This window comes from Dromiciops gliroides, chromosome 2 (genome assembly GCF_019393635.1).
Source record: "Dromiciops gliroides isolate mDroGli1 chromosome 2, mDroGli1.pri, whole genome shotgun sequence".
Taxonomy (NCBI): domain Eukaryota; kingdom Metazoa; phylum Chordata; class Mammalia; order Microbiotheria; family Microbiotheriidae; genus Dromiciops; species Dromiciops gliroides.
The window spans coordinates 675139564-675153758 of NC_057862.1; the positions used below are offsets into that span (position 1 = coordinate 675139564).

General features: G+C 52.5%; 1 protein-coding gene across 1 annotated transcript; it reads left to right on the forward strand.

Moving 5' to 3' along the window:
- The first annotated feature begins 4929 nt into the window (after positions 1-4929).
- Positions 4930-8037, forward strand: CENPB (centromere protein B). The gene has a single exon (XM_043987543.1). The coding sequence runs from the start codon at positions 5036-5038 to the stop codon at positions 6809-6811; it is 1776 nt and encodes a 591-aa protein (XP_043843478.1). The 5' UTR covers positions 4930-5035; the 3' UTR covers positions 6812-8037.
- Positions 8038-14195: the final 6158 nt, after the last annotated feature.

Here is a 14195-nt window from a genome sequence, read left to right on the forward strand (position 1 = left end):
CATCTTTTTGTCAGTGATGCTCACATCTAGTTATCTAGCTATTAACCTTCAGATTTGCGTCTCCAACTGCCCATTAGATATCTCCAACTGGAAGTCCTATAGATAGATATCTTAAACTCTCCATGTCCAAAATTGAATTCATTCTCTTTCTTCCCTTATCCTCTTCCTGATACCCCTTTTATGTGTTTTCCTTCCTTCCTCCCTCCCTCCCTCCCTCCCTCCCTTCTTTCTTTCTTTCTTTCTTTCTTTCTTTCTTTCTTTCTTTCTTTCTTTCTTTCTTTCTTTCTTTCTTTCTTTCTTTCTTTCTTTCTTTCTTTCCTTCCTTCCTTCCTTCCTTCCTTCCTTCCTTCCTTCCTTCCTTCCTTCCTTTCTTTCTTTTTGCGGGGCAATGGGGGTTAAGTGACTTGCCCAGGGTCACACAGTGTCTGAGGCCAAATTTGAACTCAGGTACTCCTGAATCCAGAGCCAGTGCTTCATGCACTGCACAACCTAGCTGCCCCCCAAAACCCCTTTTATTGCTGAGGTTACCACCATCCTCCCAGTTACCCAGGTGACAGGTATCATCCTTGACTCCTCACTCCCTCACCACCTTGGTAACATCTTTCATATGGGCTCCCTCCCCTCCTCTGATGCTGCAACCAGCCTGGTGTTGATTCTCACAGCCTCTTGCCTGGACAGTTCCAAAAGACTGCCAGTTGATCTGCCTCCCACAAATCTCTGTCCTCTACTTCACTGTCTTTGTTTTTTTATTTTTGTTTGTTTGTTTGTTTGTTTTTGTTTTTGCAGGGCAATGAGGGTTAAATGACTTTCCCAGGGTCACACAGCTAGTTAAGTGACAAGTGTCTGAGGCTGGATCTGAATTCAGGTCCTCCTGAATCCAAGGCCAGGGCTTTATCTATGGTGCCACCTAGCTGCCCCTTGTTTTTTGTTTTCGATTTCTCTACTTCACTGTCAAAGTGATCTTCCTCAAGTGAACGTCTGACCCTGTCACCCCGTATAAACTTAAGTAGCTCCCTATTACCACCAGGATTAAATATTAAGTCCTTTGTTTAGAGTTTGAGGCCCTTTATAACCTAACCCCTCCCCCCACACCTTTCTAGTACAATTATTCCTTGCACATTGGAACTTTCTCCATGGTGCTTGTGATATATTTGCCAGTTGGCATAAGAAATTAAGTGGGAATTTTGGGCCAGCAGATGACACAGACCAAATACTTAACCCAAATTTTACAATAAGGTAATGTAAACACCCCATAAAAGAAAAAGAAAAAATTCAGACTTCTTCTCTGGTATGAAGGGAGGGCCAAAAAATTTTACAGGGATTTTCCAGATGGCATGGGGTGGGAGAGGAGGCGGGGGAATACTTCTCGCCTACCCCCCTTGATTTTATGGGATAACTGTATTCTTACACCTTACATTTCCCCTCCCCCAACATTCTTCAATCTACTTGCTCTTCTTCCTACAAGAAACTCTATCTCCTGACTCTGGGCATTTTCTCTGGCTGGCCACCATGTGTGGAATGCTCTCCCTCCACCTTCTGGCTTCCTTTAGGTCCTAGCTAAAATCCCACCTTCTTCAGCAAACCTTTCCTGATCCCCCTTAATTCTATTGTTTTGTTTTGCCGGGCAATGAGGGTTAAGTGACTTGCCCAGGGTCACACAGCTAGTAAGTGTCAAGTGTTTGAGGTTGGATTTGAACTCAGGTTCTCCTGACCCCAGGGCCCATGCTCTAGCCACTGCACCACCTAGCTGCCCCCAGACTTTTTTTTAACTTTCTTTTTCTTGTTTGTTTTGGTCTGTGTATTTATAATTTTTATTTTTTTGCAACCTGGCTAATATGGAAATATGTTTTGCATGATTTCACATGTACAATTGATATCATATTGCTTGCCTTCTCAATTTGTTGGGGAGGAAAGAAGCTAGATGGCGCAGTAGATAAAGCATGGGCCCTAGATTCAGGAGTACCTGAGTTCAAATCTGGCCTCAGATGCTTAACACTTACTAGCGGTGTGACCCTGGGCAAGTCATATAACCCCAGTTGCCTCACCAAAAAAAAAAAAATTGTTGGGGAGGGATGAGTGGGAGGAAGAGAATTTGAAATTCAACATTTAAAGAATGAATTAAATTTTACATGTAATTGTGAAATATCTAATGAAATAAATTCTACATAACACCATACATATATATTTCCATCCATCCATCCATCCATCCATCCATCCATCCATCCATCCATCCATCCATCCATCCATCCATCCAACCTTCCATCCATCATCTATCTATCATCTATCTATCTATCTATCTATCTATCTATCTATCTATCTATCTATCTATCTATCTATCTATCTATCTATCTATCTATCTATCATCTATCTATCTATCCATCATCTATCTATCTATCTAAGAAGGCCCTGTGGAGGCCTGGAGCCAAGCAAGATAAGGCCAAAGCCTTCCTATTAGTGTCCAGGGTGGTTCAGGACCAGAGCATAACTTTCTGATGGCGAAGGATGACTGGAGGTGATGGCTCCAAGGGAAACAAGCTCCCAAGGTAGTCTGTTCCTTGGAAGGACAGCTCTACCTTAGGGTAGTTTTTTCCTTAGGTGAAGGTTAAATCTTTTCTTTCTAACTCCCATCCTTTCTCCTACTTCTGCTTTCTGGAACTAATCAGAACAACTGGGGCAGCTAGGTGGTGCAGTGGATAAAGCACCAGCCCTGGATTCAGGAGGACCTGAGTTCAAATCCAGACTCAGCCACTTGACACTTACTAGCTGTGTGACCCTGGGCGAGTCACTTAACCCTCATTGCCCACTTCATCGCTCTTCTAAGACAGCCCTTCAGGTACTTGTACCCAGCTCTCAAGTCCTCTCGGGGTCTTCTCTTCTTCAGACTAAGCATTCCCCTTTCTTTCCTCATGTGTACAAACTTGAGGCAAAGCTTTCCATATGCTGTTCGACCCTCTCTAGTTTGTCAACTTTTTTCTACAAAGAGACATTTAGAATTGACTCTACTCCTCCAGGTGTGGTCCCATACATAGGATGTCTGATGCTTGGGGTCCAGGACTGCTCTGTGTTTGTCTTTGTGCCCCCCATCAAATCAGCAAACATCGATTAATTGCCTACATTGTGTTAAGTAAGTTCTGTGGCTAGAAAGAAAAAGGTAAAGAGCCATTTTTGCTCTCAAGCAACTCACATAGAAGTTTTTGTTGAGTTTACTATGCCTTCCCTAGTTCATACACCCTAAGATTAATGTGTCCTCTTATCCCCTCCCCCACTTTCTGTTCCTTTTGGGCAACAGAACAAGTCCTAGCCATCTTTATTTATTTATTTTTAGTGAGGCAATTGGGGTTAAGTGACTTGCCCAGGGTCACACAGCTAGTAAGTGTTAAGTGTCTGAGGCCTGATTTGAACTCAGGTACTCCTGACTCTAGGGCCGGTGCTCTATCCACTTTGCCACCTAGCTGCCCCCAAGTCCTAGGCATCTTAGAGGCCTTCCTTGCCTCCCCCAGCTATTGATGCCTCCATCCACTACCCGGGGCATTACCTTGTAATTAATTTGTTTTTCATCTTTTATGTTTCATTCATATGTATACAAGTTGTTTGCCTCCCTGGGATGTAAGCATAGCATGGGTAGATTTCAGACATTCGGATGTGCTGGCCACTTTTCCTTGGCTTCTGCATTCTGGCCCTTTATGTAAAAGATCGTTCACTAAGCTTGGGAAAGAGCAATTCCTGCTGCCTATGACTGGGGGTTTTGTCAAAGAGGATGAGCCACTGAGTATCATGGTGGTGGGGGAGCAGATTCTTTTGCACCGCCCATCTGCGTGGGGTGAAAGAGTTGCAGAATCTCCCCAGCCGCTGTCTTGGAGATTCTGTCCTTTCTCCCGTGAAAGGGGCAGTAGGAGCGTCAGTGCCACGGCGGAAGCCACGAGTCCTTGTCTAGTCTAGTGGACCCTGAGACGGGACCTCAAGTCCCTGCTGCCTCTTCTGCTCTGAGAGGTGATGGAATACCGGTGCAGAATGAGGCCAACCTTTGGACGCGGCACAACGTTGTTGTGGCCGTGGTTTAATTTTTCTTTTGTCCCCCGTTTTCCAATGGGAGAGCGAGGCGGGAGGGCGAGAAGAGGGATGTCTGTTCATGAAAACCATTCCTGGAGGGCTTCGGAGGTCCCTGCGACCCCCGCGATGTGTGTCTCAAATAGAGCGTCGGCGGGTCTGAGCTCCCTCCCAGGTCTCCCTGGAGGATGCTCAGGTCGCGCTCTCCGCGCCCTTCCCGAGCGGAGCGGGCCAGGGTCGCTGTCCTGGAGGGCGCTCGCTCGCAGCCCGTGCTGGCCAGCGCCCGCGCGCTCGGACGGACCACAGTGACCTCCAGCGGTCCCCGGCAGCAGCACAACGGCCGGGGGGCTGGGGGGGGGGAGGAAAGGGGAGAGGGAAAAGGGGGGGGGAGGGAGAAGGCGGGAGGCCGGGGGCGGAGATGGGGGCGTGCCTCCTGACCACGGGCAGCCACTTGCGTCCGAGGGAAGGAGGGGCTCCTGCTCCTCCCCCCCATAGCCCTCCCCTTCTCCCGCCGCTGCTTCCCGCGAGATCCTGCTCTGCGCGAGCTGGGCCTCGGAAAGAGAGGGAGACCCTCCCCCACTCGGCCGCCCCCTCCCGCCCCCCGCCCCGCGCCGCGCCGGCCCGCCCGGGCTCCCCCTCCTTCCTCGGCTGCTGCCCCTCACTTCCTGCTGCTGCCTCACGCGGGGAGCGAGCGGAGCGCAGCTCAGCGCAGCGGGCGGGCAGCGGCGGGCAGGCGGGCAGGCGGGCAGCGGCGGGCAGGCGGGCAGCGGCGGGAGGCCAGCGCCCGGCGAGCCCGCCGCCAGCCGCCAACGGCCAGCGGCCAGCGCGGCCGGGTCCGGCCGGGCCGGGCGGGCGGGCTCCGCGGCCGGCGCGCCGCTTTGTCTCGGGCGGGCGTCGGTCCGGGGGGCCGCGGGGCTCCCCCCGCCCCAGGGACGCCCCCTCCCGGGGCCGGCCCGGGGCCCGGGGCGGGGGGAGGGGGCCGGCCACCATGGGCCCCAAGCGGAGGCAGCTGACGTTCCGGGAGAAGTCGTACATCATCCAGGAGGTGGAGAAGAACCCGGACCTCCGCAAGGGCGAGATCGCCCGGCGCTTCAACATCCCGCCGTCCACGCTGAGCACCATCCTGAAGAACAAGCGCTCCATCCTGGCGTCCGAGCGCAAGTTCGGCGTGGCCTCCACCTGCCGCAAGACCAACAAGCTGTCCCCCTACGACAAGCTCGAGGGGCTCCTCATCGCCTGGTTCCAGCAGATCCGCGCCGCCGGTCTGCCCGTCAACGGCATCATCCTCAAGGAGAAGGCGCTGCGCATCGCCGAGGAGCTGGGCATGGAGGACTTCACGGCCTCCAACGGCTGGCTGGACCGCTTCCGCCGCCGGCACGGGGTCATGACCAGGAACGGGGTGACCAAGAGCCGCTCCCAGCCCGCCGCCCCGGTCCAGCCGCCCGCTCCCCGGGCCCCGGCCTCGGCGCCGGCCGCAGAAGGCGGCGGGGGCGGCGGCGGCGGGGGCAGCAGGCGGTGGTGGGAAGAGCAGCTGCCCGCACTGGCCGAGGGCTACGCCTCCCAGGACGTCTTCAATGCCACCGAGACCTGTCTGTGGTACAACTTCCTACCTGACCAGGCCCCTGCCCTCGGGGGCGAGGCCCGGCCCAGCCCGCGGCGGGGCACCGAGAGGCTCATCGTGCTCCTGTGTGCCAACGCGGATGGCAGCGAGAAGCTGCCCCCGCTGGTGGTGGGCAAGCTGGCCAGGCCGCAGGGATCCCGGGCCAGCCTGCCCTGTGACTATACTGCCAACCCCAAGGGTGGCGTCACTGCCCAGGAACTAGCCAAGTACTTAAAGGCCCTGGACGCCCGCATGGCGGACGAGTCCCGCAGGATCCTGCTGTTGGCCAGTCGGCCGGCCGCCCCGGCCTTAGACATCTCCGACCTGCGGCACGTTCAGGTGGCCTTCTTCCCGTCCGACACCCTCCAGCCTTTGGAACGGGGTGTCGTCCAGCAGGTCAAGGGTCACTACCGACAGGCGCTGCTGCTCAAAGCCATGGCCGCCCTGGAGGACCATGACCGCTCCAGGCTGCAGCTGGGGCTCACCGAAGCTTTGCACTTTGTGGCTGCCGCCTGGGAAGCCGTGGAGCCCTCGGACATTGCTGCCTGCTTCCGGGAGGCTGGGTTTGGGGGTGGCCCCGGGCCGGACCTTGATGTGGCTGTCAAGAGCGACGAGGAGGAAGAGGAGGAAGAAGAGGAGGAGGATGACAATGAGGAAGAGGAGGAGGATGAAGAGGAGCAAGGGGAGGAGGAGGGAGAGGAGGAGGGAGAGGAGGGAGAGGAAGGAGAGGAAGAGGAGGAAGAGGAGAGCTCTTCAGAGGGGCTGGAGGCAGATGACTGGTCCCAAGGTGGTGGGGGGGCAGGTGGGAGTTTTGTGGCCTATGGAGGCCAGTATGAGCAGGGGGGGCCTGCTGTTCAGCTCCTCGAAGCTGGGGAGGACTCGGAGTCGGAGAGCGATGACGAAGATGAGGACGATGAAGATGAAGATGAGGACGACGAGGACGACGATGATGACGACGACGACGATGACGAGGTGCCCGTGCCCAGTTTTGGTGAGGCCATGGCCTACTTTGCCATGGTCAAGCGGTACCTGACCTCCTTCCCCATTGATGATCGTGTCCAGAGCCACATTCTCCACTTGGAGCATGATTTGGTCCATGTGACCAGAAAGAACCACGCCAGACAGACATCTTCCCGAGCCCTGGCACACCAGAACTTAGCCTGACAAGCTGTCTTTTTTTTTGGGGGGGGGTCCCTGGACGCTGGTGCATCCCGGTCCTGACATGTATGGGATTTCCAGGGGGCTCTTTCAGGGACCAAGTGGTGATGGTGGTGGGGAATGGTTTCCAACATTGGGGGTTCCACTCCCTTAGGTAATGTCCTACACCCCTGCACCCCTTGGGAACTGGGCTAGGCCCTGTGTCTACTTGGGAGCTGGGCCTGGGAGCTGGGCTGGAGTTAGCCTAGCCTTCTTCCTCTTGCCTTTCCCTTACCCCTCCTCCCTCTCCACCTTTTCTCCCCCTCCTTCCCCAGCTGCCCCCAGGGCTAGGATACCTGCTGTGACTGGCAGGGCTATGTATAGGGTGGGGAGGGTCCCTTATGAGCAGGCCCCACCCCAAAGTGCCCCACAGACACTGACCAGCCGGGTCCCATCAGCAGGGGCAGCTGGTGGAGTGGGCTGGGGATCAGAGTGAAGACATTTTGCTTGGTGGGTAGGAGGGTGCCCAGAGAGTGCCAGCCTGCAGGTTCCCCCCCCCCAACCCTGCCCCCTTGGGCTCTCACCTTTCACACTCTGCATGGAGATTCAGCACTAGGGAAGGGGGCCCTTCCTCGGGAAGAGGGCTCAGAGGGGCCTGGAGAGGCGGCCCCTGAGAAAGCACTTAGAGACAGCATGGCGGCAGGCCCCGAGCTGCAAACCTTCAAGCCTGCCTGCCAGGGAATCTTTTTTTTAAGTGCCCATAGCGTTCCCTCGGCCCCAAAGGGAAGCTTTTGAGAGAAGCACAGTTTCCTCCACCTCTGAGGAGTTGGTTTCCAAACTGCTCCTCCTTAACCTCTGAGAGATTTTTTTCAAATCAAGGGCTCATTTCTTCCTGCCCCTGGGCTCCCGCTGCTGCAGGGGAGACTGGACGAGTTCCAAGCATTTCTCTTTCCTTGAGGTGTGAGGGCAGGGCGGGGTAGGGGGCCCTGTTTCTCTCTTGGGCATAATCAGGATCCCAAAGCTGCCACATCTTGCCTAGTCCCCCATGCTCCCCCACCCTTCTCCCTCTGTATGGTACCTTCCCTAAGCTGTTGCAAGCTGACAGGGGGATGGGGAGGTGTCATTACCTGCAGGGAGGGTGGTGGTGGGTCCTGGTTGGGTCGAACTACTCTCCAGCTATTTCTTTTCCTAGTCTGAATTCAATAAACCCTTCCGATCCCCTTTTGCTGGGGGTCGGGTGTTTTGACAGCTGAGGGGTGATGTGCTTTGTGTCCTGGGCTTTTTTTCTGGGGATGCCCCTCTCCCATCTCCTGTCCATATTGCTAGGGATGGGGATCCAGGAGTGCACGGTTCGGGAAGGGAGGAGGACAGCAGCTGGGTGGTAAGGCTGTGTCGATTGTAGTTGGTGTGGCTAAGTCCATTTTTGAGGTCTGGGAAAGTGGGTCTTTGCCCAAGTTTCATTTGAGGTCAGAAGAAGAAAGCAGTTGCAAATGCCTGCTGCCTTGATGGGCATTTGATGCAGAGCAGCTAGGTCTGGGTTTAAGAAAGGCTTATTGTCTGGCTTCAGGATACCTAAGTGCAAGGCCTGTCTCTCCATCACTTACTCTGTATGACCTTGGGCAAGTCAAGAGTCTTAAAGGGGAGCCCGGAGGAAGGGAAGGAAGATGGCGTGCTTCTTGAGTGTGTGTGATAATGTAGACAGGGGCCTTTATGGGTGGGCATCTGTTGGGGCAAGGAAGCCCCCACCCCCATTTCCCCCCCATGCTATCATAATCTTTGTCGTTTTACCATTAGAGATTCATTCCTTTAGCTAGTGCAGGCTTTTCTGTTAGAATGTAAAAATCCCTCCAGAGCCTTTATCATCCTAACATCTTAGCACTGGAGAACAAGGTTCTGGTGGTAATGAGACCAGGGAAGATCGTTGCCAAGCTGAAGGGGCCAGAGTCGAGAAGTGTGAAAGGCAGGTGGGAGGGTATTGAAGATCTTCCCTCCACTTCAGACAAATGTCTAAAGTTCAACTTTAGATTCAATCCGTCCAGAGGCCGTGGGCACATCCTGGAGGTGCCTGCCAGTGAATGAGACTTGATGGGGGAATGAAGACTTCTGGGAATTGAGACCTTGCGGTCTAATACCTTAGTATTTGGACCCCTGACTCCACTCCCCCAGGTCTTTGGGTCACCCAGAGTTTGCTAAGGGCTGATTATATAGGTACCAGAGGCGGTGCTAAAACACATTCCCTACTCTTGAGGAGGGGGGAGATGCCAAGAAGCATCTAGGAAGAGAGGAAATTCATCCAGAGGAGACAGAAGGCAGGCTGGGAGGGGAGGCTCCCTGACCCTAGACCCAGAGTGGGAGGAGACCTCTGGAGTTTGACCCTTCATTTTCCAGAGAGGTGAAAGAACTTGGTTGGGGTCACAGGGCCAGATTAGATGCTTTCCCATTCAACAGGTTAGTTATTAAGTACTGACTGTGTGCAGGGTTTGTGTTAGGCCCTGGGAATCCAAAGACAAAATGTGTGCATCCTTCAGTAGGTTCACTGTTATCTTACCTGTAGCAGGTCTATGTGAGGAGGAGGGAAGGGGAAGGGCTTGGGCATAACTAACCCCTCTGCTTTGGTCTCTGCCAGAGTCCATTGAAAATTCAATTTGCCTCTAGCCTTCCTATTCAGACTTTCTCTTTTCTGCCCTTGGGTGGTGGCCAGCCGTGCCTCCAGCTTGGGATCTGGTGGTTCACGGCACTCATCTCTGGTCTAGAGAGAGGTAGAAAAAGCCACAGCTTTAAAATCAAGTCTTGGGTTTAAATCTAGCCTCTACAACTTAGTACCTGTGTGACTTGGGGTAAGTTACTCCCCAGACTCACTTTCCTTTTCTGTAAAAGAAGGGGGCTGAATTGGACAATCTAAAGTGCCTGAGATCTAGGATCCTGCTCTTCCCAACCCCCCAGGCTCTGGTGAGGCCAGTGGGGGTCGGGCTGGGCGCTTGGCCAGGCCTCTCCCTCTCCCAAACCGGTTTGCCTGCTTCTCTGGTGCTACTTGGCAGGTTTACAGGGGTTTGTCCCTTGAACAGGGTTCTGTTCTCTTGCATTCCCTGGTAGATGTGCTCCCTGTGGTTGGGGGTGGCTAGAACCCTCTGCTCCCAACACTTGCTCCCCTTGCCCTACTCCTCCCCATCCTCATGACCTCAGGTTCACTCAAGGAGGCTTCTTCGTTTGGGCTTCTGGGATAGTTTAGAGCTGAAATCGAGGGTCAACAGAAATCATCTTGTTCCCCCTTATCATAGGAATCCTTGATTCAGAGCTGGTAGGCACCCCAGAGGCCATTTTAGTCCAGCTCTCTCTCTCTTTTTTTTTTGGTGAGGCAGTTGGGGGTTAAGTGACTTGCCCAGGGTCATACAGCTAGTAAGTGTTAAGTGTCTGAGGCCAGATTTGAACTCAGGTCCTCCTGACTCCAGGGCCGGTGCTCTATCCACTGCGCCACCCAGCTGCCCCAGCCCTCTCTTTTTACAGAGGAGGAAATTGAGGCCCAGGGAGGTTAAGCTACTTGCTCAGGGCACAGGAGAAGGAGGAGTGTGAAGAGTTCCCTGCTTCAGGAGACACTCGGACTGAGAGTAGGGTCAGAGAACAGAGGCCGCTTAGTTCCAACCCCCTCATAATACTGCTGAGGATTCTGAGGCCCAGGTAAGGGAAGGGATTTGCCCATGATCACCCTGGTAGTAAGCCTTTTTTTTTTTTTTAAAGTGAGGCAATTGGGGTTAAGTGACTTGCCCAGGGTCACACAGCTAGTAAGTGTTAAGTGTCTGAGGCCGGATTTGAACTCAGGTCCTCCTGACTCCAGGGCCGGTACTCTATCCACTGCGCCACCCAGCTGCCCCCTCTGGTAGTAAGCCTTGAAAGTAGATGGTTCTAGGTTTTCTTGACTTCAGAACCTTAGCTCTTACCCCTGGGCGATGCCTCTCAGTTTTACAGATAAGGAAATAGAGGCAGAGGTTAAATTGCTTTATTCAGGGTTACATAAGGCCTCGCATGGGAGCCAACATTTGAATTCGGGTCCTCTTCAGAATGAGTCAGGCTCATTCCTGCTTGTGATGACCTGTCCTAGGAAAAGATCCGGGCTTGGCTCTTGGACCACCACCAAACCGTGAAGTTTGATCAGACTTTGTGAGCGTCCAGACCTGAAGCTAAGCCGGCGGTAGGGAGGGTAATTGGCAAATTCATGGACTTTCTTTGAAATTTTTTAACAGTTTGAGGTGGCCTTTTCTGGGAGCCCTGGAATTAATCCAGCCTCTGAGGGTTCCATGGAATTTTCAGCTGGGAGAGAGGAATCAGGGAAAAACAAAGGGTATCCCTTGGGGGCAAGGGTTTCTGTGGTTTAGCCTCTAAGTGGGGAGAGCACTGGACCTGGTGACAAGACCTGGCTTTGAATCCACCCTGAGACTGTGTGACTTTGGACAAATCATTTACCTCTCAGCCTGATGCTTCCTCTGTAATATAAGGGGGAACACTATGCCACCCACCCCATTGGGTCGTTGTGAGGAAATCCTTTGTACACCTGAAGCCACCATTGAAGTGTGAGTTGTCATTAGGATCGTTTGTGCCCGGCCCCCAACTGACAACCTCTAGGGTCATCCTGGGAGGTCGGGGAGCAGGGACAGCAGTCTCCTGCTTTCCCCTTTCCTAGCATTGGTTGGTTTGAAGCTATAGAGATCTCATGGGAAAGAGAAGTGGATTTGACGTTGGAGGACCTGGCCTTAACCAAGTGGCCCTAGTCAAGGCAGTATGGGGTAGTAGATAAGGCAGTGACCTGGGTTCAAATCCTGCCTCAGGAAATTAATAACAACAGCTGGTACTTCTGTAATGTTTTATGGTTTGCAAAAATCCCTCAGGAGCCTTTATCAGTCAGTAACATGTTTTTTTTGTTTTTTGTTTTGTTTTGTTTTTTGCTGGGCAATGAGGGTTAAATGACTTGCCCAGGGTCACACAGCTAGTAAGTGTCAAGTGTCTGAGGCTGGATTTGAACTCAGGTCCTCCTGACTCCAGGGCCGGTGCTCTATCCACTGCGCCACCTAGCTGCCCCCTAGTCAGTAACATGTTAGCCCTGAAGGACAAGATTCTGGTGGTAAGGAGACCATGGAGGATTGCTTCCAAGCTGAAGGGGCCAGAGTCAGGAGAAGAGTGTAAAAAGCTAAGGGAGGTCCCCAACCCCTTCCCCCATACCCTGGGAGGTAGGTTACTATCCCCATCTTACAGATGAGAAAACTGAGGCCTCCGGTGGTCAAGCACCTTGCCCAGAATCATTTGTAGTCTAGTAAGTAGATAAGAATCTACTGCATCCGGGTTTATTAGCAAAGTGTATTAGCAAAATGACAGAACAAGTCACTGTACTCTCAGTTCATTCACCTCTAAAACTAGAGGGTTGGAATGTTCCCAACGAGCTCTAGATAAGAGGTTCTTAATCTGGGATCCATTTTAGGGAAATCTCTGAACTTGCCTGGGGGGAAAAATGACATCTTTATTTTTTATAACTTCTAACTACAGTTTAGCATTCCCTTCAGTTAGGAATTTAAAAAGTCATTATTTTGAGGAAGGGTCCTGAGGATGCCTCAGACTGAGCATGGGATCTGTAAACCACTAGATGGATCAGAAGGGTTCAGGGCATGAGGTGAAGTTGGCCCAAGCGGTCAGTCAGAGGTGGTGTTGCTAGGATACAGGCTGAACACCTTGGCCGAATTGTTCATTAGAGCCTCAAAACGCTTCCATGAGGTAGGTAGTCTTTCATTCCCATTTTACAGATGAGGAAACTGATTCACAGAAAGGTAAAATGACTTCGTGTGCATATGGATGGTTTGGGATTTGAAGGCAGGAACACCTGAGTTAAAACCTTAAATCATTTTCTAAATACCTGTTGTTGTTGTTATTAATGCTGGAAGAGATGGTGAGAGGTCAGCCAATCACAGGTCAGCTACTCCAAACCATGCTTGAGACTTCTCTAGCTATCCAGCAACAGGTGGCAACTGTTTGAAAGCCTCCCTCAAAAGGCAGAGGCCCCAAGGCAGTCCATTACACCTTGGGGCAGCTGTGATTGGTAGGGAGTTTTTTTTTTCTCCTGTTCAGCTGAAATCTGCCCCCTTTGCAAAGTCTGTCCCCACATCAGAATGTGCTGAATCCGGGGCAGCTAGGTGATGCAGTGGATAGAGCACTGGCCCTGGAGTCAGGAAGACCTGAGTTCAAATCCGGCCTCAGACACTTGACACTTACTAGCTGTGTGACCCTGGGCAAATCACTTAACCCCAACTAAGGGAGGGAAAAAAAAAAAAGAATGCTGAATCCCATGGACTCAGAGGACCTGTGTTCAGATGCTGGCTCTGTGGCTCATGACCTCTGCCACCTTCTCCCTTGTTAAAGCTCTTTCCACATCTAAAAGGAAAGATGGTGGGATTGGCATGGATGAAGACGAAAGGCCCCATCCATCTCCAATCTGTCAGCCCTCTGCAGCCAAGGAGGGTTAGTGAAATCCTCTTCATTTTACAGAAGAGAGAATGGAGGCCCAGGGGCCTCAAATGTCTTGTCCTAGGTCACGCAGAAATAAGCAGAAGAGCCAGAATTTGAGCCTGGTTCTGTGTGCTCTGCTAGGAAGCAGTAGAGCCCATCCACAGCTTCTGAATGTGTTGGGGGTCACTTCCAAGCCCAGGGAGTAATTTTTCGGTGGAAACAAGGAAGTCTGTGAATCCTGCTGACCCCTGCCCTCCCCAGACCAGGAGGCTTTGACTTTCTGAAGTCCCTCCTTCTGGAGCTAAAGCTGCCCTTTATCGACCCTACCCTAAGTGTGCCCCACATTCCAAAGTCCCCCAGCAAAACTTCCTGCCCTGAGGCACCATTCTCTGCGATTGCACTACACATTAAGCCAGAAATGCCTGGCCTGGACTGGGAGACATAGTCAGTTTTAATGGATCAATGCATTCATTTAAATGAATCTCTAACTGGTAGAATGAGGAGTGAGGGTGGGTAGAGACGCTAGGGATGCTTTTTGGGTCAATCCCTCCTAGTGCTTCTCTGCTAATGCTGATACCAGCCTGTTAAGTGTCCCTACTTCTCTCTTCTTAGGAAGTCACTAGGTAACCAGTCAGTCGCTTGGTTCCCATTTCTGACAGCACAAATTCCTGGTCTACAGAGTTGGCCCATTGCTCGTCCCTTTATTTCCCTTTTCCCTGGGTTAAAAAGCCCTGTCCCATACTTTCTTCTTAGGTCCAGAAGAACTCCAACCTTTGGTGGGGGTTATGGAGGTGGTGACATCCCATTTCTGAGGAGAGGTTTTACTTGGTGGAAAGCTGGTCCTTCTGGGGCCATTTCAGACATCCTCCCCCACGGCCAAATTGGTTTTCAGGATTCCCTCCTCTCTGGCACACCACCCCCAGCA